The 27,922-nt window shown below is 43.8% G+C and overlaps 1 protein-coding gene and 2 long non-coding RNA genes across 3 annotated transcripts in view; 1 reads left to right on the top strand and 2 right to left on the bottom strand.

Moving 5' to 3' along the window:
• The window catches only part of MCU (mitochondrial calcium uniporter), a 93,672-nt gene extending 69,618 nt beyond the window's left edge, over positions 1 to 24,054 (bottom strand). Inside the window, exon 1 of the mRNA XM_069795863.1 lies at positions 23,849 to 24,054. Coding sequence (XP_069651964.1) covers positions 23,849 to 23,980 — 132 coding nt within the window. The 5' untranslated portion in view covers positions 23,981 to 24,054. The remainder of the gene's footprint in view (positions 1 to 23,848) is intronic.
• LOC138687679 (uncharacterized) lies at positions 21,120 to 23,667 on the bottom strand. Its single transcript, XR_011326788.1, has 3 exons — positions 23,053 to 23,667; positions 22,333 to 22,502; positions 21,120 to 21,670 (listed from the first exon to the last, which is right to left on the bottom strand). It is a non-coding gene; the product is annotated as an uncharacterized lncRNA (long non-coding RNA).
• A 590-nt stretch (positions 24,055 to 24,644) lies between the features above and the next one.
• Positions 24,645 to 27,514, top strand: LOC138687935 (uncharacterized). The gene is made up of 2 exons (XR_011326983.1): positions 24,645 to 26,334; positions 27,203 to 27,514. It is a non-coding gene; the product is annotated as an uncharacterized lncRNA (long non-coding RNA).
• The last annotated feature ends 408 nt before the right edge of the window (positions 27,515 to 27,922 follow it).

Below are 27,922 nucleotides of genomic sequence, written 5' to 3'. Positions count from 1 at the left end.
TATCAACAAAATGTCAGCACGCTCCCTGTGCTTTAACCATTCATGATAAGCACATAACAGATGTCACAACGGCAAAGGCTGCTGTAAGGCAGTACTGAAGGATGTATGTAGGGCATATTGAGTTAATCATCACAGTACTCAAAGGTTCTACAAGTTTGCCAGATAAATACACATCAAATAATGCCAAGAATGTACATTCATCCTTCAGCACCGGTCCTCCTGCTCTTGCTGTTTATAGACTTCAGCAGATGTGATAAAGCTATAAAAGAATTCCCTCATTACCACCTGCTCAGCCTTCAGTATACTGCATATCTTCAAAAGAGGAAAAAACCACCCCAGGAACATATATTTGCCAAACCGGCTCTAGCTGATGCGTGCGACATTCTTCTAACAAAACAGTCTTACCACATAGTATGCGACTGTGCCCACACTAAAGCCATAGGAAGGAAAGAGTCAGGCACAGTTACAGCTAAACTAGGAAAGCCAGTTTTAGCTGCCATTTCATTATTTTTCTTTGAAAAATGTGGACATTCAATTTGTTTTAAATCACCTATCAGGTCAAACATTAGGAAGGTGAATAACTTGATTGTTAAGACCCACCATGCTGTAACACAAGATGTTTTTCTGCCCAGCAAACACTGCTATCTCAGAAAAACCCGATGACTTCCTTCCATTTGGTTGCCTGTATTGGAAAAAAATGTGGGGTTTTGACAGCCCTCAGGAGGAACATACTACCACCTCCATTCAGCATTCAGAAGCTCAACAGCCATCTAAGGCAGTATTACAACCCGGAGAAAGACAATTATGGTGATAACAATTCTCCTAAATCTGTCTAAATACCTGCAAAATTATGCCAACAGCTTGGCAAAAGAATGAAGACTTTAAATAAAAGCTTGCACTTGGTCGAATACCCAGTCAGCTCACCAGCAAGACAAGAAAGCACATGCTCAAGATGCAGCGAGTAGTTTCTAAATGAATGCAGTTATTCAGCTGTAAGCTCATTTCTGCAACAACAGTAAGGTAATACAGTAACCACTACATATTATAGCTCTGACCACTGCACCCATCAGTTCCTGAGTCACAGGCATTCACCACCTCATCCTCAGCTTTAAGCTGACAGGAACTCCTACATATGGCTACATTCATGGGGAAATGGGATTAAAAGATTCAGTCACTGAATTAATAACAGTGTTGACTTAGTAGTTGTATTAATCATCCTGTTGACTTCAGTGGGTCTCAAAATACTGCACCATGCTGAATAGAGACTTTCTCATGCTATACCTTTCACTGACTTGACTGCCTGTGAACAGCATCAGAGCTCTAAAACACAATTCAATGATAAATATGCTTTATTAGACTTAGAAGTTTTCATATACAGTTAAACTCTCATCAGAAAAAAATCAGAGGCATATGATGAAATGAACAGACTGGTCTCCATGTCAACCTCATTCAGAAACACTATGGCAATTTCCCTCACGAGCAAATAATGAAAACCTACGAAATCACATCTTAACCATAATAATTCACATCCCATTCTGTATTACTACTCAAAAATTCATCAGTCATTGCTAACCTCAAACAAATAGAGATTAACGTCACTTTTTGAACAAATCCCACCTAGCTCCTCCCAAATTATTTTTTGGTCAGTATTCCCAATAAATAGGAGGATATATCCAATGTAGTCAAAACCCTATTGGACTTTCAAATACGAGGTGCAGTTTTTTAAGGTATTCTCAAAGCACATTAACAGTTGCACCTTGGAAAAAACTTTTAAGACCAGCACACAGAGAACAAAGATTTTTCTTTCTGCCTTTTACATGTTATGTAAAAAGCCTCAGAAGTTCATTGCCATTAACAGACACTGAAACTTAAATCAATGATCATATTCAACACCCCTCAACATACTTCTAAGAACTGAAACTTTTACTATACAAGACTTTCAGGTTTTTACTTTCATGCTGGTAGGCAAAAGCACGAAGATCAAAACAGTAAAATACTGAAGAGATGAACAAAAAGATAGCAGTAGAGGACAAGTAATGTGGCAGGGGTGAAAAGGATGTGGTGAAGAACCTCCTTAGCCAGGCAAGAGTTTAATTAAAGCATAGAAAGAACAGTATTGCCAAATTCCAAAATTAAATTATTTTTGAATAGAAGTATACAGTCCCAGAACACAGGCAGTTCAAGACAATTGAAGATTTTTGTGCAGTGGCATTAAAATAGGACACAGGAAAGCAAAAGCAGAGCTGTACATTGAGATTTGTTTTGTTTGAAGTCCTAAGTCCACGCGTGAACCAGATAATATTGGGGCAACACTAGTACCTTCCTCACTGACCTGGGCGAGGGCAGAGAATTCACTCAGCACATTTAAACACTACATCAAATAAGGGGAATGTCTGATACACTAAAGGGCAAGGCAATCACCTTGGGCATCGCAGTAGGTCAGATGAATGGGCAAGCAAGCAGCTCAGGAGGTTCAAATCCAAATGTGATTATAACCACACATTGTGCTGCATTAACAACAGCAAAACTGCTTCCCTCTGCCTGCGGGTTATTTGCCTTGTGAGGCCACACCTGGATAGCACAGTTCAGATGAGCACATCCACAGTACAGCAGAGAAATCTGAAACTGGAAAGAGCCTAGGAGAAGGTCCACCACACAGTCAGGAGTCTAGAGCATTGGATATATAAGAGACTATGGCAGAGGTACACATAAAGAGAGGCTAGAGGCTGTTCAGTTTGGAAAAGAGACTGCTACATGATCCAATCCATCTCCTACTACCTAAAGAGGACCTGCAGGCCAGATGGAGCCAGACTCTGCTGGGGGTTCCATAGCAGAATCTCAAGATACAAACTGTTTTAACAGACTCCTCATTGGCACAAAAAAATGGTGGAAAAATTACCAAGTGAGCTGTGCAGGACCAGAAAAAGGAAGCCCAAAGAGGCAGTCAAATTTCCATCTTTGTAGGTTTTTCAGAGCACACTCAGACAAGGCCTTAAGCAACATGATGCAGCACTGAATCTAGCCATGCTCCAAGTAGGTTAAAGTTGCCAATCTGCAGAGGTCCCCTCCAATCAAAACTACCCAGCCATTTTCACCAACCATTTAGGTTCACTGCTGATTGACATTCATAGGGAAAACATGCAAAATGTGACCTTCTTCCAACTTGAACACTGACAAAGCCATGGTAAGTATAATTTAACATATCTTAACATCCTTCCAAGATGATAAAATTGTCAATTCTAGATATTCCTAATGTAAAAACCCCAAAATTTTTGTATTCAGACACCTACACATTGCAAGCAAAACCACCACCCACCTATGAATACTACTTTTTTTTACCTAACAGGTGTGATTAGTTGATAATTTCCTTTGCCTATCAGAAGATCAGCTGCATCTGAAGGTCCTAACTGGATGCAATTTCAGCTAAGCAGCTGCCTATGGTAACTTCTAAAAACCACAGTACCACCCCACTGATACTTGGATTTATCCCAGTGCCTTTTAAACTGTTAATAATCTGCCTGCACATTTTACTTCAGTTTTCATTCCCTCTAACATTCAAGTGGTCACACTGCTACCAAAATCTCCTAACATCATTCAAATGCTGTGTCCCATGCTCAACATCCACAGCTTCCATGCTCTGCTTGGCAGAAAAAGAAGAAAAAGGAAACCCAATTTCATGTGCCCATTTTGAAGAGGGAGTATCTACATTCCTAAGTTAAATCATCTGAGATGAGCAAGCATGTACACCTGCAATAAGCTATCAACACTACCTGTTGCTAACTCAATCCCAGTGGGTCATGCAGTTATTAAACCCTGGGCTTTTGTTGGCATTACTTAATCAGAAACTTGCAAGAAATCCCACACATATATATCTTGTAAGAAACTTAATTTTACCAGGCAGTGCTGAAACAGGCAACATTGCTACTAGCTCTAACAATAGGGAGGACTCCTCATCAGTTCTTGTTAAGATGATTAAATTTGTATGTAAATTAATTTACTCTTTCTATACAAGATTAATGTTCAGTATAAGGCAAGCTCATGGAAGACCTGGATTTTTAGATTTCTACTAATACTTATTCCTGCAGAAGCTGCGTTCCTTTGTACTCCTGGTTATGCCTGGATGGTATATACTTTCTTAATGCCCCACATAGACTGGCATGATCTTGTTCCCATTGGAAAAAACAAGATACATAAACCTTCAGGTTATTTAATTGACTTGCATTTTGTCATTAAAAAAGCAATTTAAAATTTTTAATAAAGACTTACCCAAAACATTCGCTCACAACATTTGTTTAGACTTCTGTCTCTAGGAAAATCCAGATAATCATGCCTACGCAATTTTGTTGAAGAATTGACTGCAGAATTTTTTAATATTGACCTATTTGGTAGCTTGAAAACAAAAAATAAAACTGACTTTCTAAACAAGAGGGAGGAATTTATAATTTTGGATCAGATACTCAGGGGTTTGGAACAAAAAAATACTAAACAATGAGTGTTTATCTGTTTATTAGTGGAGGACTTTTCACTTCTGCAAGAGCTATAGATGATATTTCCCATCACACATCCAGGAAACATTAATCAAATGCAAGGAAGAAAGAAGGGAAAGGGGCTAAGTTTTTCCTCCCACAACTCTTCCACACGCATAGGCTTACTGCGAAAAAGATTCTTTAGCCAGAGTTACTTGATATATGCTAGAAAAAGCCATTATACATGAGCAACAGAAGCAGAATATTCACCCAGTTGCTAAATAAGAATTAAAAAGTGGCCATTATGTTAGTAAGCCACAGACCCTTTGCCTCTGTGGGAACACATGGCTTCAGCCACAGCAAGTCCCAGCAGAAGAAAAAACAAAACTTGGTTAGCCATGTGTATAGTATACATATATTCATTTAAACTCCTTCCTTTCTCTAGGAAGCACAACTCCCAAGATAAGTTACAAGAGAAAGCACCAGCTTTTTTTACTCAAAACTCCACCCAGAACCAATTGCACCATGGGCAGACGCATTAGAAAGCAATCCTACAGCCTACCCCATACAGAGGGCACGGCTAGGGATTTATAGCATGTACTCAGAGACCTGTCTGTCTACCTTCACACACTCAACATGGCCGTAACAATCAGCTTTCCTTTATTACAAGTTCGATATAATTCTCTGTTTTACCCTAGCAGATAGGATGCACATCCACATTCTGACAATTTTTTTTAAATTTTTTTAACACCATACCCACCAACTATCACACACAATCCAATGAGCAGATAGAAATTGGTTGGCATTACCTTTACTTACTTTAACCAACCACTTGCATTCTTGAAAAAGCTATCCTTTGTCCCTTGCCCTGCCAATATAAAAGGCTTATTCTGATCTAAGCACACACATAACTACCAAGACATCAAGTACTGGTTGTAAAGCTTCCAAATGTTTTCTCCTGAATTAGAGATTTTTCATGAAGTTATTATAAACAAGGATAAGAGGCACTGAAAATATCCATGCCACAGTTCTCAAGTTCGTCATGCACTCCCTTTGAGGTCTGGGGAAAGGCTGGAGGAGAAAACAAGGCTTGCAAGCCAAAACATTATTCCCCCCAGGCAAAAGTCCTGGTGGTAAATGGTACTTTTTGCTCTACAAAGAATTTCTTCCTTCCCCCAGCCACTGAGCATTCATAACACCCCAAGCACTGGCCCAACACTCCCAACATATAAAGATTAGAGGACTTACAATGCCAGATCATTACAACACAACACATTAAGTAACTCGGAAGGCTAATTCAAACAGACGCCCAAAACCCTCTAGGCAGAAATAACACCCATTACTCACCACACGCTCTGTACTGAGGAAAGGGAAAACCAACACAACACCAGGCAAGATGGTAGTGTTCTTGCAGCCTTTTTGCTCTGCTCAGCCTGTGCCCGCTGCCATCCCCCAGACTCATGGGGGAGCCAGGGTCCCTTCCACAGCTGCTCCTCATCAGGCTGTTGCACACACAGCTGTTCCTCATGCACCTAACGGGCACTAAGCCCCTCCAACCACTACAGGGGGAGAGGAACCCTCTGGGCCAGGTAGGACTCATCCCTCCAAACCCACCAAGGTCAGTCTGCCATTCTCTCCCCAGCTGGTTTTGCTTTGAGCACCCAGCAAAGCTGCGCCAGGGACAGAAAAATCCCCCTATTAGGAAAGACAGACAATGGATAACAGAAGGGATTGCACTGTGTTCCCCCCCCTTGTTATCTGTGTTTATTTTTAAAAACCAATTCCCTTGATAGATTAGCCAAGTTCTTAATTGGTTTAATCTCCATCCTAACAGTTTGTGGATTTTTGCCGTAAAACATAGAAACTTACTAAGAAAAGGTTTACTAGACATTGCATGGAGAAAATACCCAGTTAAATGCTGCAACGGTAGAAGACGCATACAATTTTAGAAGCAATATAAACTTCCTTCCTTGTAGGTGCTGGAAAAGAGGGATAGCTTCCCCAGCTGGTATGCAGTTCTGCCCTTCAAGCTTCCTGCACTTTTCTGACGCGCACACAACTTGCCTACTTTCTGCAGCAGCAACCACCCTAGCATAACTACGTTGCATACAAATCAAGCTCTAACCCTCGTGCTACCGCAGGCACAAGTACAGATTTGACACCAGAAAGATACTTCCTAAAGCACAACAATGCTAATAGTATATTTGAAGGGGTGATTTTTTTTATTGCCATGCTGCAGAAGCAGGCATACTATCAGTTCAAGGAAAATCAACTGCTGATACAATCTCTGGAAAATACCGTTATATATTATGCACTATACATCTATAACTAGTAAACTTAATGCTAATTACATTTTTTCCATTTTGTGGTATTAAATAACAATCCATTTCTGCTTATGCCTGGCAAGCCATGAGAGCTGCATAAAAAAGCCCCGTACCAAATTAGCCTGGCGTTGGTCTGTTTGTGCACTCCCATAGTCAGGGATGCTCACTGACACCAGTCTGATTTATGATAAATTTCCTTCTTTCCAGCTCACGCTTGCAACACGAACTACTCCACAATCCCAAAGGCAGTTTTAAAATCAGAACAAACAGCCAGTTTAACATCATAGGTCAAGTTTCCTTCAAGAGGTCCAAGAAGCATGCCATTTACTTAAGTAATGGCTCAAAGGTCACCATTCAAAGGGCAGAGATTCTTAGAAACTAAATATTTACTTACGGAAAACCTGAGAGAATCCCCACAGCCGCCTCAGCCTTCTCCGAAAAGCTCTTTTGCATCCAGACAAGGAAGGATTCATAAAGGTAAAACATCTGCCTGCACAGGAACTGCAGAAATTCCTTCCTTTGAGGCCTCTCTGCCAGCGACAACTACCGAGCCAACGTGAAAGAAGTTACACCAGCCTCTTCCAGGCAGGGTCACCCTGCAGCTGGTGCCTCTTAACCCACACTTACTCATCCCAACAACCTGGAGAACAGGCAGTTGGTCCTTCTGCATGCTTTTACTGACAGAGGAATATGCAGACGCCAGTTTTTGCTAATGAAAAGCAGATATGAATGCCTTCACACCTCTAACTCAAAAAGGGAGATCAGAGCCATCCTCCAATCCAAACATTAACTTTTCCCCACAGTAAACAGATACAAATCAGAGTGTACTATAACTGTAACCACAAAATTGGTGAGCTTGTGTACAGCCCAACATTTCCAGCTTCATGAGGGATGCCTTGCAAAACAGTTCTTTGCCAAAAAACGCTTTCAAAGAAACCAAGAGAGGACAAAAAAATTCATGATGGCCCTAAAACTCAAAAAATACAAGTCATTTTCCACTTGCTTGACTGTGGAGTCAGCAAACTGTAAAGAAACTTGCACTTAAATTTCCCACTGTACCAGTAGAGACGGGGCATTTGATCTCATCTGGATTTACAAAACAACAAGCAAGCCAGAAATATTTGATACTGAACCTCTGCTCAGTTCACTGCAAGAGATTTGTGAGCAATACTGATGGTGTATCCATTTAAATCTGTATTGCAGCAGTCCGACGGATTACTGTTTTACTGACAGTAATTCAATGTTATTTTCCTAAACTAGGATAATCTTAACATAAGTACAGTAAGATAAGATGTTTGGAAGTGCGTATCTTCAACTTTGTATTCTGAATGAAAACTGCCCCAGAAGTTTTAGGCTCCCCCAAAATCTCTCAGTAGTGCTCTAAGAATTAGAGTGGAAGTAACAGTCCTTTCCTAAAATTATCATCTGTGAAAAATCTGAACAAGATGAGTCAACAAACAATGCTCTAAAACATAGTTGTTCTGGGTTTGGGATTTTTTTTTTTTTTTTTTTTGCTATTTCACATGTATTCTTTTACAGCTTTTTCTAATTATTAATCAAAACTTAATTTATAGACATGTAAGACTGGTAGTAACCAGCATGCAAAGACAGATTATGGCTTGCGCTGGATTAAGTGGACGTTTTATACCACCATGTACTCTGTCTGGGTTTGTGTTGTAAAAACTATACTTGGTAGAAGACAGAAGAAAAGGGAGAGGACAGGGAGAGGTGCAAGTAAGACACATTCATCATTGGAGGCTCTAGAGTGGCAAGTCAGCATGTTATATAAAATTAATCTTTCCAGCTACTGGTACTTAGCTTTTTCAGCAAAGAAGGCATTAGTCACAGTCAGTAGCTCTACAGAGAGGCACAGCATCTCAGAAACACCAGAACAAGCACTAGAAAGAAAGAAGGACTGATGTACAAGGTGAGATTGTACCTTGTTAGATACGCACCCGTTTGAAGATACAATAGAGGGCACACCAGTACCAGTAACAGCAGCAGCAAGGGTAGCTCCGGCATCACAGGGGCTGGAAGGAGCTCTTAGCAATCAAAAGAAATGGTGCTCAGTCGACTAAATAAGTCACAAGGAACATTCAGGGGCCTCTTTCAGAGATCCAAAGGCAATTTTAATTTAAGTAGCAGCTTAAGAGGAAAAAAAACTTCATATGCAATAGTTAATTCTGTTCCACAGGATCTGGGGAGATTCCTTGGAGTGCTACTCCAAAGGGAGGAGGTCCTGTACTCCAAAGAAAGCACTGGACACTAGATTATGACTACAAAAACTAATGCTAACATTCATATGGTCCACACTGCAACATAAAGGTGTTTCTGATAAAACCTCTTGCCCTGGCAGCAGTATTCACAGTTGAGGAACTCACGATGTTTCCTATGCAATTAATAAGAAAAAAAGAAAACGAGCAGCTTTAGTAGGAAAGTGTCACACTGCTTTGTCATGTGTTTTATTCAACTTTATTATTCTAAATTCTACCTGAATATTACTTAAAAGCTGTTCCATAAAGCAAATATTTTTATGAACACCAGCTAAAGCTGACAGAAAAGCCTATCAATTGCTCTGTCACTCCAGTCACAGGAGGGCATCACAAAGGCATACCTTCCTGTCTCCTCTCTTGAGGGCACAAGGGTTAATATACTATGTTCAACTTTTGAGCTTCATAGCTCAATCCTAATTACTTTGGAGAGGGAAAGATAATTAATGGCTGATCAGAGCTGTGAGTAGAACGGAAACACGTGTCTAGTCAGAGACTGGCTATTTGTCTCCTATCAGCTTATTTACCTGCAAAAGCCACATCACAATTAAGCCTGCAAACAGCAATTATAACCGTTAAAAGTTAAGACTTACGTTGGGTCATGTGTAAGGCTGTGCTTCTTCAGACTCTTTTGAAAAAGTGCAACTAATAGACCCACAATAACTTGGTAGTCTTATTCTCATGGCAAGGATGAAGAAAAAAACCCACTTACTGTTAGATAAAAGCCTTAGCACAGGGGAAAAAAAAAAATGTTTATCATTATGAGTACCCTATTAAGCAAGGGGGAAAAAATAACATTGCAGCAACAGCACTAGAAAGACCAAGTAGTGAGGAAGAACAGCATCTTTGCACCAAAGGTACCAGAATATAAATCAGGAATATAAAAGAAGTCACTGAAGTGCTTTGATGTGCCATCAAATTCCTGTACTTATAATAATAATGATAGATGGCAAAATGGAATTGGAACAGATGACAATAGTTCAACTGCATCCTATTCTTCATCTACTTTTTTTTTTCCCCCCATTATTTTTTATTTTCTGCCTGGAACTCTCCTTCCCCTCTAGCTTGGAAAACAACTAGCTTCCCAGTGAGTCAGTGAGATTTATTTATACGCATCAGCAAGTTATCAAGTTGACTTTCAATACTGCTCAACTTGAACTTCATTAGCTGATTTTAAAAAGATGAAGTTATTATACTTACAATGTCCTTTCAACATGTCTAATATTTTTCAGTTCTGCAATGAATTATGTAGATATTTTTCATGGTGAGAGCTGGAAGGATTTTTCATTCAGTAATATACAATAAATCAAAATTTCTTTACCAAGAAGTTGGACAGATTTCTAGTGCTTCTCTCATGTTTATGTACTAGCTCTTCATGCATCTCAGTCTACAGTAGAGGTTGAGGGACTCTGCAAAATAGCATTGCAGTAAGAGAGAAGATACAGTAACAACAACAACAAAACATCTTTTCTTCTGTTTTGACTAGTTATATTTCTTCAGCCAACAGACAAGCTAGGGGTAGATCTGTTCATTTGTACAAGCTTCAGGCTGGAAAGCTTGCAGAGACTGCTAATGAGGACAGGAGAAGCCTCACGTAACTCAGTGATTGCCATGACTGACAATTAATATTAAGGTGCAAGCTTCATCTCAGCACAGAGATAAAGCCAGAGCTGAAGAGCTACAGCTGTAAACACAACTCGTAAAATGTGAATTCTAATTGCTTTAAATTAAACAAGTTTCATGTGTATTACTTCCAGTGCTGGTAAGCCAAGCCTGTCACTAGCAGGTAAGTTTAAGTGTCTTCAAGTGAAGCATTTCAGAGAATGCTTTTTCCAAGGCAACTCATTGCCAAAATAACTCATTTAGAAGTGTTTTAAACTACCCCATGCATACAAATGGAGAAAAAGGGAAATACTTTTGAGAACTAAATTAGCCTAACCTAAAACAAAGATTCATGGGATACTAGTTAATATTATAAAAATGAAAGAGCCCTAAACTTGGAAAGTATGACAATAAACTTTTTTTTCTTTTCTTTGTTTTCTTTAGAAAAACCTTGAAGGAGGCAGAGGAACAGAGCTGGAGTGCACTAAAAAAGTTACCAGAAAACAATCAAGGTTTTTTTTGGTGTGTATTCAGTGGAAAGGAGGTAATGGCTTACTTGTTAGCGAAGGCAATTCAGTAATGATAGACTTGAGTATTGATATGCATCCCTAGCGAGACACAGGTTGCCAGTCAGCTTACTCAAATACCTATATAGTAGGGTGTCCATGTACTTTAGGGTGTCTTGCAGCACTACAATAGCGATTCAGCTTTCTTCATGTGCCTGCAAGCCATGTATTTCCACATTCCCAAGACTGTACAAAAGCTTGTAAGTGTTTATGAGTCAGAATCCTGCTTGAAGCATCATCAGCTCTAACTTGTGGCTAGAAAGATCACATCCTGAAGGAGGCAAATAGAGCTCTGTACTGCCGTCAAACCCGTATATTAACTAGTTCGGAAACACCGTGAACATGAAGATACACTTATTAATTGCTCATAGCATGGCAATGCGGATTCCATCTAGTGTAGAAATCCACACAAATGATGTAAATACTACCTTGAAAAGTACCATGGTACTTCGACACTGTATTTCCAAGAACAAACAGCCCTCAATGGTGTACTCTATTATACAAAATATAAGGCTAATCATAGCAATTCAGCTTTATGAGTGTTGCCAAATCTCCTAAATGGAAGTAAAAACATGGATAAAAGTGTTTAGGATGAGTCAATTACACACCTACATCTCTTCGAAGGACAAACTAAGAAATTAATTACATCTGACTGACCACAATGACAATCAATTCCTTTGGAGAAAAAAGTGCTTGTTTTAAATCCTGAAAGCAACACTGTTCTATGCTTATGTGTCCTTGTCTATTCTTCTCCTCTTCACCAAGACTTGAGTAATTCAGGGGACACTCAATTCCTAACCTTGAGGAGTAAGACTGCATCAAACTGGAGTCTGATTAATTTTCAGTCCAAGACAAAAAAAGCCTGAATCTCTCATCTGAGCCACCAAGAACAGTTTTTACTTCCATGCTTGCCCAAGAAGTAGGTCATGAAAACAGCAGCTCCACCAAACTCATTGCCCTAGATCCAAAGCTCTGGGTGCTCCACTCAAACTGAAGCTATGTGTTACCAGCATGTTGGGACAGGAGAGAGAAGGATGTCCTGAAACAGGTATAATGTGTGCATCATTGACTGCAAAAGGGAAAAAGCATGATGCTATAATTACAAGCAGACATTCAGCACAAGAAAAGGAGCTGCTATGTAGAGAAAAACTGAATGGTGTGCAGGAACAGTCAATAGAAACAACCCACCTTTGGAGAAAGATAAAAAACAACATCTGTTCAAAACGCTATTTACAAAACAATTCATTTCACAAGTGCCTGTGTGGTATTAATGCTTTTTGCAAAATCCTTACTTAAAGCATCCTTGCCAACTCAAAATACCATATCTGCATAGTCTCATATCCTGCCCTACTCAATCTAGCTAAATAATGAAGAGGAGTACTTTGTGAAACTGTTTGTTTAAAATTACTCTCTTGAGCATTAAATGCCAAAAGGAAATATGGAAATGGTCACTCCTACACACAAGAGTGACTAGCTGATTCAAAATTGTGATTTATTTTTAATGAGTACGTGTGCAAATCTGAGTCATGTTCTTTTTCTTTGGACAAAATTATTCTTAAGATAAAATTAATCTTGGACACCATCACTCTATTCAACTTTGTGGTCAGAGAAATCCGTGGCTTTTTGGCTTCAAACCAAAGCTCTGTTTTGCAGCATCAGCTTCTTGTTCCTTAGCAATCAGACTCGCATCACCCCGCCAAGCAACTAGGAATGGATATTTCAACATGTGTAGCAGTTTCTCCCCTCGACACCACTTTTCCAGGTGTCAAAAAAAACCCTCTAACAAAAGCACAAAACATGTCTGCAGTGAGACTCTAACTGGAAATGTTTCAAAAGCACTCTCCTTTCAGAGCCTCGCTTCATCTGTCTGGCCAGTAAATTCTGTGGACAATATGGCATTGTAACACGTTTTTGAAGAGCACAAGAAGTTCTAGCAACAACCCTTTTAAATGACAAAAAAAAGCTCTATTAATGAAACAGCTTTTCAGGAAGAAAATTGCTGCCTCAAAGCAGCAAAGTTACCTCCGATTAACCAACCTGGTATTTTGCAGCAGGCAAGCTGCAAGTACACCAGGACGTTCGATCTCATGTGATGCTGCAGCCAAAATGGAGTCTGGATATTCACGTAATACTCCTACTGCCTTCACTTGCCTGGAAATAGGCTCAAGCAACATACCCTCTGCTCCCTCAGTCCTTCCGCGTGATGCACGGCACTGACCGTACCCTGAATGAAGGCCAAACAGCACTCCTCCATAAGTTTTCCAGGCAGTTCATAAAGCACAAGAGTGGCTCATCTGGAACTTGCCACAGGAAGGGAAAATCCTTTAATATATTCTTTTAATTCAAAGGGGAGTATTTGGAGCTTTTTTCATTACTAGCAGTATACATTGCTCGTAATACAACTCTTCTTTCTTATAAAAGTGACTAGATTTGGTTCTCTTGAATCCCTTACACCCAAGTCCAAGTGAAGAATCCTGCTCTCCTCTTAAACATCCTCAAACTTGGAGGAAACCATACAGCACTGTGCTAGTGTAATTTTCAAATCTCCTAAATATTTAGGCGATGGAATTTCTGTTATCACTACCTTAGAAACAAGTCCCTTGATAACAGGAATAGCCAAGCAGCAGTCTCCCTTGGGAGCTCTTTATGCAGCAGATGTTGTTATGCATCACAAACATGCCGTGCTCTGTTATCCAATGAAATGTTCAACTACCCCTTTCCCCTCCGCAGGAAGCCAAGAGGATTTCCCAAGTCACATGATAAATTAGAGCACTTTCATTCCAAAAAAGGAACCACATTCCCCCCCCCGCCCCGCCCCGGGAAATCTCTGTACTTTTTCAGTTCACTGTTATTTCAGGGAGAAATTACTTTGTCTGCCAGCCTTCCTTCCCATCTATCCCACACGCAAGAATCTCTGTGATGTTTCAGACAGGTTCCCAATTAATTTAAATGACTTTAAAAAGGTTACTGCTGCATTGCATATTGACTGTGTCTCAGTTTTGTCTAGAACCAGAAAACATGAATGGGACATGGTATATCAATTAGTTCTCAGTGTTAAGCATTACATACCTAATAATATAGTAATCATACAGGAAAAGTTCTATACAAAAACCATCATCCAGTCCCCAGCTATTGCTTTCTAACACACAACTTGAAAAATTCCTGTGTCATTCTTGGGCTATCTTGGATAGCCCACTTTCTCTTAAAAATCTTCATTTGTCAGAGTAGTATTTAAAATTGTCACTTTTGGAGGTACTTTGGCCAGGCAGAAAACTCACTCACTTAAGTCCAAACATCTAAGAAAAATGACATGGGTAAACTATGAGGATGTATTGTAAAAAATTGGTTTAAGTAGAGAGAATAACTCTATTTCCTCTTACAGTACTCTGTCACAACCAGTGTCTTTAATTGAGACATACCTTAGAATCCACTATTCCGATTAAATTTCACAACCTGCATTCTGGCTGATGAATATCCATTTGCTATTCATTCTACAGATTTCAGCTGCAAATCAGAAAGAACGCAGCATCATTAGAAGTAATTTTTGGCAGAAGAAAACAAGGGCTTAAGACAGTTATCACCATGCCTTAACAAGGGGGTCTACAATACATAAGTCAAATGACAGGTAGGCGTACAGATGAAGGAAACCACGTAGAAGCGAACAGCAACTGACGAGGAATAGAGTCACGGTTCAGCAGACACCGCCAATTCACGTTTCAGCTGACAGTGAGCAAGCCCATATGTCAGGAGAGTACCTCCTGCTCATCGGAAGCTATACCTTGTACAAATCATTGACAAAGCCATGAATTTACAAGGACCGTATGTCAGGTTCTAACTGAACGGTTCTTAAAGCTGCTCTTCCAGCCATTTCCAAAACACACAAGTCTCAAATGTAGAAACATGCCATATCCATTACTACATTTAGGTAACACATTCTTCCTTAGCAGCTCCAAGGTACGGTAATAATTGACATGAGCTCCTCTGAATAAACTCACTGTGCAGCTTAAGGAAACATGACATTCTTCGTAACAAAATAAAACAAGGAAAGCTTTGCCTAGCTTGGTGCTTTTCAAGGTAATATGGTGATGCAGAACAGGGAAAACATGGAGTAACTTCAGACTCTTTTCCAGCAACTGACCTAGAAAATTGGAGGATGAGCTGGGAACTCCCCTCACAATCTGGAAGGAAAGGATAACGTTTGCCAGCCACTGACCCTACGATCACATCATACATGAACCACTCAGTGAGCTTCCCCACCTGAAATTGCATGCACATTGATCCAAGAAATCCAGTTATTTTGCATTCCTCCTTCCAACTCATCAACTAAGACAAATCCAGCAGCAAAGGTGTCCTCACCTAACTCCACGCTCAGGTGCTCTGCAGTGAGCAGCTCTGTGCGGTACCCATCTGACAGAGTGCTCCGGTGTCCCCAGCTCCGGCAGACATACTGAGGAATAGATGCTGCTCCGAGGTACATTGCAAAGCCAATGCTTACCACTTTTGCCTGGCAACCATTCTCCCCCACCCCATTTCTACAACCTCACACCACTTTAGTCTATGCAAACTTTGGATAACAGAAGGCGCAGCAAGCTACATATATGTCTTGGGACCTGAGTGATGAAAGCAATCAAAATTGTTACCATAGCATTATTCCAAAATCCTCTCAAAACAGCAATACTTTCCACAAAGCTTTTCTTAAACCCTATAAAACTTCTCAGGCTATGACCTCAGAGTGAATTATTTTATTCCCAGCAGGCTGCAGGAGAGAACACAAGACTGACAATCACCCAGAGGGGTTTTTTTTATGGTGGTTGCCCCCTGGTAGAGTCTTCCTAAGTTATATACCCAGGTGAAATTCAATTTTTAATTATTCCAATAAACATTTTCAGAGATTTGAGAGTTTCCTTGTTGCATAGCAGTCCTTTCCTCCTGGGGAAGGCAACAGAAGCAAATCGCTGAAGCAAGCTTGTTTGCCGCGTTTCTTCCCTCTCCTGCTTATGCAAGTTGTTCTACATTTCCTAATTCCTTAAGAGCTGCCAAGAATGCAGAAAAAGATAGCGGACATGCCTCGTATTTTACATGAGACATAAGCAATACCCCATAGGCTTGCCCTACTGGAAAATAATTCCACATCGCATTCAAGTGCTGCATATTTTCATCTTCATTAAAATGACATCTCATTTTGATGACCAATTGAGACCTTAATAACAGGAAGAAAACCCTTTGCCAAAGCTTTAATAGAAAAGGGACAAGTCATTTTCTTTTCATCATTAAATACTCAAGGACAAAACAGTCCTTAAAGCCAGATCGCTCTAGTTCGCCCTCAATAAGCAAGTACCGAAATATGATGAAAACCACATCAGCAGTATCACAGGTGGTCTCTCACCCAGAGAGCACTTCAGAGATTAGAAGTATTTCTCCATGGCGAGCAGAGAGCACACAGTTTCATCTAGCAAAATTTGTCAAGGACAGTTCTTCATCCCACACAGGGCTATCAGAGGCCATGGGAGCAGAGAGCAGCAGTTGAGATTTCAGGAAAAGTGACCACCAGCTGACACTGCAATAAATAAATAAGGAAATTAAAAAAAAAACACCAACAAAACAAAACAAAAAAAACCCAAAATCCAACAAAATTAAAGCCACACAAAATCTAAAACCATTTCTACATTTCCATGGACCTACAAATAGGACAATAATTTAAATTACAGATTTGTGTCATCTCAATGCTATCTTATAGAACGGCAAACAAGTGACTCATCACACAAATCTGAAATGAAGTCATAAAAGTTATGTTTTACCCTCATGACTGGATAGGACCTAATCTCACAGAAAGTTTGATCTTTAAGATTAGTATAAAAACAGCTTTAGCAAATAAAGAACAACAACAAATTTTTTTTTTTTATTCTCTTTATCAGTCTTGACTCTGGTAAGGAGAGCTATACCTATCCTGTCTAAGCACAGCTGAGAAACGCTCCCTGTATTGGAAAAGAGCTGTCCTGAAATGTTTATATTAATGACTGGATCAACCTTAGCATGACTGTAACTTCCTTTCCCATCACAGACCCTACATACAAAGTCTTGATTATTGCCACAGGCTGAGTTATAAATAAAAAAAAAAAGTAGTATCATCAAATAATCATTAAAAAAAAAACGCAAACAAACAAAAAACCCACCCCACCCCAACATCTACTCCTTTCCATATAGTGCTCCCCTTTCACGAAAAGAGAGGCCCGGAAGGGTGTTCTCTGCACACTACCAAGTAAAGCTTTTTTCCTATTCAGTGAATGAACAGGCACATCAAAAGCTACAAAATGCCTTTTTTTTTTTTTTTTTAATTCAGCCTCCCTTCAAAACCTCTTTTGCTTTGTAAGAATGAGTACGATCAAAAGAATGTTTTAGCCACTTTCATACATCAAAAAATACTCACTGGTCATCCCCCTCTAAGTTTTTGTTCGTGCAAAAAAAAACCCAACACAATCTAACAAAAAAAAAGCTAAAAAGCACAAATTTTTCAAATTAGTACTAGTATTCCACTGCCCTATAATTAGTTAAGGGCAGATTTCCTCCTCTCATTTGAAGCAAAAACATTGAAAAAGTTCTCTTTCCTCCTGAACCTTTCAAAATAGCATTGAGCCATAGCCTTCCTTGTGACAGTAAATCCGGTATGAGGCAACAGACCTTGCTTCGCCTTGCATTTTAATCAATTTAGCCAGCACTGGAGTGGGCAAGTAGCAATAACCGCTACAAGAAATCGTTATGGTTTTGCCACCCTTTGCCAGGGCGAGGCAAGCAAGGAGTCAGCAGGACAGCAAGTGTGTGCACATGGGAAGGAGGTGAGGGGAAGAAGCAGGAGAAAAAGGAGGTTTGGTGAAGAGACCCATCTTTATGGTTAAATCAACTCTTCTAGGGCTCCATCAACATTATAAATGTTCTGCTGGGTTGGTATTTACTTATGCTGCAGTTCAAGCCACACCTCATCTTGACTTCAAAAGTGACACCAGATGCATTTCTTCCCAGCGTGCAGCATGCATGTCGCTGCTCCTACGCATCTCCCAGCGTGGGAAACATTAGAGGTCAGGGTAGGCAACAAGCGCAGCCAAAGATCTGGTGAGAAGGACCGTTTTATGCCCCTTCAAACCACTGGACAGCCACCAGTTCTTCAGCTTTTTAATCATTTATTTGAAAATTACAATCAGCAGTATGCAAGGTCAGGAAAAGAGAAGTTCAGTTAATTAAAGCAGTCCGCCAGTTTCCATCCTCAGCAAAAATACAGACACCATACCAAAATATTCTTCCAAGTCTCACCATCCTTACAGCCAGTCATTGCTGCTACCTGAGTTTTGTGAGCCCCCAAGCTTCACCTGTTAAATAAATTTGTTTCAAGAGATGTGCAACAGTAGGGCAATAAACCATCGCTTGTGACAGCAAGGGCTTGAAGTGGTTACTGGGGCCCACCAGGGAAATTACTACCACACTACTGAGCAACAGCTTCTCTGGAAGTTGATGCTGCAACAGTTTCAACCATAGCATAGAAAAAAAAAAAAAAAAAACCACCAAGTACACCTTGTATCTGTGCCAAATAAAGGACAGCTTCAGCACAAAGTCCACTGCATCCTCCTCCTGAGGTTTCTCACATCCCAGGACACCTTTCCTCAGCTCAGAGTCCTCTTGTCTTTGCGGGATAGATTCTCTACTGCATCCTCAATACAGGGCTACTTACACCAAAATCCTACCCGGCTGAGAGGACCGATTGACACAGGTAATCCTGGTCCTCATCTGGAGCAGAGATAAAAACCTGCAGGTTGTCTGATACCTACTTGACATTTGGCTGCAGTTCAGTTAGGTGCAGTTTTTCTTTCTTAGGCTTAGAAGTTGTCACTAGGAGTCATTACTCCTGATCTACCCAGAATTGCCAGGATTAACTGCCATAGGGATGCCACTTACAGCCGAACCCTTGATTTTCTACAGGTATTTTTTCCAGATCTGAACCAGCTGATTATATTCCAATCCAACACAACTCAACCACCAGCTACGTGCACTAAGAAACACAATAACAAGAGACTCTAATCTTTGTAGGAAGAAAGCAATAAAGATTAAGCATTCAACATGCAAAAACGAAGCATTTTATTTAAGTCCTTTATCTACCACCAGATATTTGAAAAACGTTCATAGCTTACTTCTTTGTGAACCTTTTTCACAAAGGACTGCTTCCCAGTCCCACCGCATCTCAGCGGTGCAGAGCTCTCGCCTTTGGCGGCTTACCCACAGCACCCAGAACAACTAGGAGTCAAAGAAGAGGCTTCCCTTGCTTCATAAGGAAGTTTCCTCCAAGGAACATCCACTTTAATTCTCTCTCCACACTCCTCTGATGGCAAGCTGTCTAACAGGAAAATAGCAGCAATTTCTGTATTAAGCACTAAAAATTACTGCAGGACAAAGGCCTTAATTAATAGGTAGCATCGTGATTTATGGCTGGTGTGCTTCCCACCAGTGGATATCCTAGCAAACACTGCTAGACTGAGAAGTGCCACCTAATTGCCCACCAGGGGCTCCATCCCCATCCCACTCCTGTTGCTTAAGAAGTCACTGCATGGGGTTGTACATTCGTACCCCCACAGCACACCTTGTAACAGTCCCTGCCAACCAGCACCAGCCACTTCTACTGCTCCTCCATCCTTTGCCACTTCTTGCATGTAGCTGGTGTATCAAGAAACCACATACAATGCTTTTATTCCACTCCATCTTGCTTGCTGATACCAACTTTTGCCATTTCTGGTCTTCCCACCAGCAGAGGTTACCTTGACCCAATTAACTAAACTGCCGCTCTCATCTCCCGTCTTCACGTGTGACCTCCCAGCAACGCATCAGATCTCCACAGTTCCCTCCCAACGAGGGAGCACATACAGCATCTATTTAAAACAAACACCAATACTACTGATGTTTCCCTCTACGAACTATTCAGCCATACTCATCTCCAGAGCTGTAGCCATCCACTCATTCTCCCTGACATTACAACACCACCCCCCCCGCAGCGTACTTCAGCAGTTTCTCCACCGCAAACGTGCTTGCTAACTCTCTCCCCTCTCCTCCTCTACAAGGCTTCTTCCACTCTCACATACGTGTAACAGACTGGGAGAGTGGAAAGAGATGCAACCCCTGATATTTCTGCTATAAACCCATTTATTCACCTCTGTCATATTCTTCCAACACTACGGACTCTTCAGCCCCACTTTCTACATGGTTATGCCAACTCTCTCTCCTTACCCTGCACAGTCATCCTGTGAGGCACAACATCATCACTTTCAGAGGGGAAATTCACAAATATCAGTAAACACTTCCTCCTGCCTGCTTCTTCCTATTCTAAAATCAATAAGTGAATTTCTCATTCAAATTTTCTGCATACTCGTCCCAAGATCTCTCACACCCTGTGATAGTGTTCAGCTAGGACACAACATGAAGACTCATTGTCTCCTCCATAACCCCACATCTACACGCTGAGCCCACCGACCTTTCCCAACTCTCTCACCTTTCAAAACTCTTAAGCAAGCTATGAATGCTTCATTCAAGCCCTATGTCTCCCAGTATTATTGTATTCCCATCCAACCCCTCATAAACCAAGTCTTTACTCAAAAGTTCAGACCTCCTTGCCCTCTCTACTGTTTGACATTATTACAGTGTCATTCTTCACACTTTACCCATCTGGATGGGGGTTTTTTGTTTGTTTTAAAGTACTGTTCTCTCACAGTAGTCTGGTCAATTGGTCCAGCCTCTTCCAGCATATTTTATATCTCTTTTGAAAGAACTCATCCATAAGACCATTTAACAGTTCCACCCTATTTCAAGAAAGCCCATTTAATTTATCACCTCTGCTAAAAACCAGTCATCCTGAGAAGTGACCAAGTAGAATTTATTGTACTAAAAACAATACCGCACAGACATACCTCATATAATCACTTTATTAATTACATCTATGTTACACAAACTCTTCCTACCTATTTTCTAATATAATCTATAGACTCAGGAAGCTTATACAGTCTGGTTCCATCAGAGAGCAGGATCAATTCTTCATCAGTCATAACTGATTGATGCAAGTCAAACCTGTCCTAACCACTTCCAATAATGAAGATTGAACAGCTTTCCCAGGAAATAATTCAGTATTTCACTACACTTAGTGTCAGTAAAAAGATTCCCAGCACCTAACCAAATCCCTCTTCTCACACTGTAAGCCCATTAGTTCTTCTCCTACCCAACACAAATTTTCAGTTTCCTCTTTGTAGCAACCTCCTTTCATTTTTCTCTTTATTATGAAGAGCTCCAGTTCCTGTAATTTCTCCTTGGAGATAATTTATTCTAGGATTCAGCAGCTCTCCAGTCTCTACTCTCTCCCAGTGGTCCACATAGTTTCTCAAGTGCAGCGTGATGGAAAGGATAACTCGTCTTTTCTGTGAGGAAATAAATAGGCACATTACAGATGCTGTCCAAAGGAACAGTTAGGATACTGGGTCCCGACCTGCTCACAGCAAGCTTTCACTTGATCACTAGGTTCACAGGGACACTTCACCATTCAACACCTACTGAACTGACTTGTGTACAACCTCCCTATTTGAAAAGAAGAAAACCCCCAAAACTAATCACTGCAACACCACAAGTGGCCAACAGCCGAGCTGCCAAAAATCATACAGCATAACCCAACCGGTACTAAAGCCAGAAGAGCTTTCTAATCATCAGTCCATGGGACAGAATCAAAATCTTGCTCCTTCCCCAAGCACCTGAAGGAGCTGACTTTGACAGTACAATTTTAGCAGGCTCCTGCGCATGCCAGCACTTCAGCAATGTCTGCTCAGCTAGGGCCACACCAGCAGCAAAGTATCCCAGATGAACAGAAGGATTTGGGATATTTTTTTAATGGTTGTTTTTAATCTTCTTGCATGTTTACTGCTACACTCAGCCCGATCAGCTGAATCGGGCATGAATCTGCATCTCTGTTTAATTAAACACAAAGGTCAACTTAAATTTAGATAAATAATTTATTATTTTCTGGGCCAGAGTGCTAAAAGAGACAACTTAAATGATAATTATGAAAACTGAAAAGGCTGTCCCACACCTGACCAAAACCCAGGGTACCGGTGGCCTCACTTGTCAGGTTGGTATTTACAAAGTCAGAAGTCAATGCTGCAGAAAGTCACACTTCACACATGTGAACGACCGCACTGCAAATATGGGACTGATGCAATTGAGACACTCGATACCAACAGAACCTCTGGCATCCCATCGCTGTGAAAACATACCAACACCGTTAGAGGAACTATAGGCACCCTGAAGATACAAGGCACAAATGCTTAGCTGCTTTTTAAACAGTACCCTAGGGACCCAGCGTTACATCTGCTATTCCCATGGAGCGCAGAGCCCCGCTCCATCACCCGATTAATACATGATTTCAGTGGCTTTACGTAGTTTCACGATTAGTTGCTTCAGCAAAACAACAAGTGAGCGACAGGTGCACACCTCCAACGGCAGCTTTTTTTATAGGCAGCAATAAAACAGATTGTGGCAAAAGCTAGAAGAATATCCCACAGTTACATACTGTTCCCTTAGTTTAAAAAGAAAAAAACTCCCGGTATTTTTAGCAAATCTCTCGAGCTCCACGACGCAACCTGCTGCCTTTACAGTTTTTTTCCACCCTAAGACACATAGTAAGCAACGCATGTGCTGCGAGTCTTCTCTTTTTTGGCGAAGCCATTAAGCACGCTGCTTCTGCAGGGGAAGCAAACAAAAACTGGCGCTTTTTCGTTTTGGTTCCCCCCCCCCCCCAAGCCGCACCAACCTGGATGACACCGCCTCGGAGAGAATTTGGGGAGCCCCCCCCCAAGAGCGCCTCTCCCCTGGCTGACCTTGGAGGAGGGGAGGGGGAGCAACCAAAAAAAAAAAAAAGAGGAAAAAAAAATTTTAAAAAAAGGTGAAAATCCGCTGGGCACTACCGCTCGCCCTCTCCCCTCCGTGCCCCGGTGGGCCCGGGAGATGCTCGCCCTCTCCCCCGCCCCGGCGGGGGCTGCCGGTGTCCCGTGTGTGTGTCCCCCCCCCGCCGCCGCCTCCTCCTCTCGGCGGCCCCGCGCGCCACCTGGCGGCCGCGCCCCGCCGGGACCCGACCCCCGCCCCGGGAGCCCGTCCCCGGTACGGCGGGCTGCGCCGGGCCGCTCCCGCGCCTTCCGGAAAGAGAAAGGAGCGGGGGGGGGGGGGGGCGGGGGGAAGAGCCGGCACGGCGCAGGGCGGAGGGAGGGCCCTTGTTCCCGGGGAAGAGCGGCGGCGGAAGGGCCGGGGAGCTGCGCCGCCGGCGGAGCGGGGCCGGGGGCTCGGCTGCCGCCCGCCCGCCCGCCCCGCTCAAGTTTCGTCCGGCGACGGAGCTAAGAATAACGCGCAGCTGCCGGGGCCGGGGGCCGCCGGCGGCTCCCGGGGAACGAGAAAGGGGGAAGCGGGCGGGTGGGGGGGGGGGGGGGGGGGGGGAGCTGGACACCCCCCCACCAACACCCCCCCTTCCCCGCCGCCGCCGCCCGCGGTTTGCCGGCACCGCGCCCGCCTCAGCCGGCCGCCGCCTGAAGGGCACCGGCTCCCGCCTCACTCACCGTCCGGTGTCGCTGCTGTTGCTGCTGTTGGCGGCGCCGCCCCAACGCCGGGAAGCAACCGGCCGCCGTCAGCGCGGCGGGGCGGCGGCGGCAGAGGAGGAGCGGCAGTGATCTGCCCGCCGTGGCCGCCATCGCGCCGCTGGAGCCGCCTCACGCTGCGGCGGCGGCGGCGGCGGTTGCTGCTGCCGCCTGGGGGGGGGGGGGGGGGGGGGAGAGAGGGGAGGGGTGGGAGCGGCGGGGCGGGGCCGGCCGGCGCCGGCGGCCAATCGGAGCGCCCCGTTAGCCGGCCCGGGGCTCGTCAAGCCAGGCCGGGGCCGCCAATCGGCGCCGCGCGGATGCCCTGCCCGGAGAAGGGATTGGTCGCTGCTTTCCCTCCCCTGCCGGCGGTGGGCGGGGCCGCGCTAGGGCTAGAGGGCAGGGAAACTCCTCAGCACGGCCGCCGCGGGGCGGGGCCGGCGGGGCGGGGCCGGCGGGGAGGGGCGGGGTCTCAGCCCGGGGGCGGGGCCAGGGCGGGGAGAGGGTGCAGGGAGACGGGGCGCAGCGGGGAGGGGGTGCGTTAGGGGAGGGGGTGCAGGGGGGAGTTGGGGTCCACCGGGGAGAGGGTGAGCTAGGGTGAGGGGTGCACTGGGGAGAGAGTACGCTAGGGTAGAGGGAGCAGGGAGACGGGGGCACCGGGGAGAGGGTGCACCAGGGGAGGGGGTGCAGCGGGGAGGGGGTGCAGAGTGACAGGGTGCAGCGGGGAGGGGGTGCGGGGTGACAGGGTGCAGCGGGGAGGGGGTGCAGGGTGACGGGGTGCAGCAAGAAAGGCCGCGGAGGCACCACCGTGGCCCTGGGGATGCAGCGTGGGGGAGGCACAGGGATTTGGGGTGCCCAGCCAAACCGGCATCCCACCCCTGTGGCAGTTTTGATGAATGGTATAAAAAGTGGGTGATCAAAAAGAAAATATATTGCAGAGAGAGAGAGGTACGTGCATACATGGTGGGCCAGCCGCCAGCACAGACCTTGCAGCATCTGGGCTAAGTAAGCAATATGTGCTCAGTTGTTTCTTGAAAGGTGATTTACTTGGATTATTTTTCTTAGAAAAGACTTTTCCCTTCGGCCTGGGAGTTGTCACAATACTGCCAGCGGCTCCTTTTTAATTCCTGGGAAGGAATAGTCCAGAAGAGAAACGAGCCTATTGCTTTTAATATTGGAAGTGGCCCCAGAATTGCTCCTTAGAAAATGGAGCTTTAAAAAATAATGCATAAGGAGTTCCCATGTGCAGCAATACTGTTAGGGCTGGGACTGAAACAAAGTGCCTTGGCTTGAAAGCAGCTGGGATCTTGTATTATTATTATTATTTTTTGAAGTTGAAGAGCCTGGGTCCTTGCTGCATGGAGCCATCGGGACACCTTCTCCTGGGAAGTGAGGAGAGGAGGATGCTCAGGAAAGGAGAGTCACTGGAAATTAATGGAGAGAAAACTGTGACGAGGCTGGAAGTTGCTAAAATCATCAGGAACACGTGGGCTGAGAGACTCTGGCTATTATTTACCACCCCTGTTTGCCACCAAGACCTTCTAAAAATACAGAGAGGAGCACAACCAGGTGGTGGGGTGACACGGATGTGCTTCAGCCATCACCCATACCATGGTGGCATGCCGGTGCCTTCCTCCTTCCATCCCCACCTCCCTCCAGCTGCCTTCTCCTTCCCTTTCTCCTTCCCTTTCCCTTTTCCCTTCCCCTTCCCTTTCTTTTCCCAAGTGCTGCCTTCATATCTGCTCAGATTCTGAAGGGTCATTCTTGGCTTTTCCCCAAGCAATGTAATTTTGGAGCCACACATCTCGTCCCTGAGCAATCCTCCACCCAAAGCCTCCTGAGCCAATTTGCAAGGCTATGGGCTCCTTTCTAGCTGGGTTTTCCTGCAGCAATGGGTTTTCCTTTCCTTCTTTTTGTCGATTGGGAAAACGTGGTTGAAGCCATCCCGTCTCAACTGTGTCCTTCTGGAAGGATTTACCTATGGTCTTTCCAGCGTAGTGTATTTAGCACTTCAAGAATTATTTGCTTTTCCTTGCAAGATCAAGGAGACCTATTACAGCAGCTGCTCTGAGCTCCACTGCTGGAGGGCAAGCCGCAAAACCCACCTCTGAGGGCTTCACCGGTCAAAAAGAGCAAATGATGGAGGAAAGCGGTTTGCTTTCAAGACATCAGTGCTCCTGAGATGGGCAGGAGAGACCAGTCCTGAGGGCACGCAGCCTAAGCACCTGCGAAGACAAATTCGGATCGAACCTTTGTTCAACCCCTGCTCATGGTATTTCCCTCTCCTTCCACATTCAAAATTGACAGCAGGAGGAAAAATACCTTAAAATAAGGATTTTGTGCAGCACAGCCCTCTGCAATGATCCCGGGAACATCCGCACTGGAAGATGCTCCCGCGCACATCTCGCCTGAAGAGCTGCTCATAGACCACAATTGGGGTGTCCCTCGCCGGGTCCATCTGCCTCTCCCCGGTACGGTTTGCAGTGTCCCCACACAATGGGATTAAAAGTCTCAAAATGGCAAAAAAATGGGGTTAATGCAGTCTGGAGGAGCTAGAACAGGGTGATTAGAAAGGCAGGAAAGGGGGAGGAAGGAAGTCCCTAAAATGGGGGAGGTCCCGGGGAGGGCAGAGGATGCATCCCCAGCAACACTTTGGGGCAGAGCCACCTATTCCCATCATAAAGTACCCAACCCAATGCTTTTTTTTGCCTGGGTGAGCAGATATGTGTTTAGGATGAGCCCATGCTGCCCCCCCCCCCCCCATGGTGCTTTCTTCAGGGGCTCAGTGCCGGCAGCTCCAGGGGAGGGCAGGGACGGGCACGTCCATCAGATCCTGGGCTGCCAGACCTGCCAACCGCTCTCTCCTATTTCCTACTCCTCCAGCCATTCATATTATATGTTTAGATGTTTATTTCTATTTAAAGAAGAGCTGGAAGTGTTCACCTGAAGTCATATTTTAGGCAAAGTTTAAACATTTCCAGGGAGTATTTGACAGAGGTGGGGGAAGACAGGCTGTGAGCAAAGGCTGAGGGCAACAGAAAGGCCAATAATTCCTTAGCAAACCCGTGCTGAGCACGCGGGCACTCATTACAACACATAGAAATGGGAATTAAACACGAGCCCCGAGATCAATAACCCATGCAATTAAACAAGCCAGCAAGGAACGGCTTCTCAAGAGCGCAGGGGGCGAAAAGGGTGAGGGTACCGGCACCAAAATGAAACCCTGTCTTTTTAAGTCAAATAGCTCCCAGTACCCTGCTAGAAGCATCTTCTGCTCTTGGAAAACCTAAATAAAATAATGTATTTAATGAGGCTTTCTCTTGGTGCTTATGATTACAGACGGCTCTATATCGGAAAGCTGCTTCTGAGAAGAATTGATGGGGAAAAGCGCGCCAACATTTGCAATTAATATTATTGCCGTGGGAAAGACTGAAGTGGAAAGCTAAAGCCTCAAAACCCCATCAACCATCTCAACACTGCCGACGGAGGCATGGATGCTGTCCTCCTGCAAATAAAATGCTGATTTAAGAGAAAGCAAGTGTGCGATGAGCCATAGGCAAGCCCAACACTTTGGCTCAGACCTGAGCAAGCCCCAAAGTGCTTAGATTAAATAAGCCAGCTAGTAAGAAAAAAAACCCACATGGCCTCTTATTCCATGGGCTCATCACTTTCTTCGCGTTATTTAAAAATAGGATTTACCCTATTTTATTCCTATAGATGTCCAGGGCTGTGATACTTGCGAAATGATGGTCCCTGTCCCATCGCAGGACCTCGGCCATAAACCCCAAATTACCCAAACATGCCAGTATTTGCTCGCTGCGACATGTTGTCCTCCCATCTCCTTTCGGGGTTCAGTGTCTCTATCGCAGATGGCCAGATCTCTGCATGCCGCTGCACTCCAGCCCCGCAGCAACCCCTCCAAGTCTCTGGCATCACCTTAAGCCTCACCAAAAGGTTCATCCCAGAAATCCCTGCAGCGTTTTCACTGCAGGAGGGCAGCGGCAAGATTCAGCAGCCTCCCGTGTTCCTGAAGAGCAATTGCTGTCTATTTATGCCTCC

Source organism: Haliaeetus albicilla, chromosome 11 (assembly GCF_947461875.1).
Source record: "Haliaeetus albicilla chromosome 11, bHalAlb1.1, whole genome shotgun sequence".
In the NCBI taxonomy this organism is placed as follows: domain Eukaryota; kingdom Metazoa; phylum Chordata; class Aves; order Accipitriformes; family Accipitridae; genus Haliaeetus; species Haliaeetus albicilla.
The sequence above is the reverse complement of the archived record's forward strand: the minus strand, read 5'-3'. Positions and strand labels throughout refer to the sequence as shown.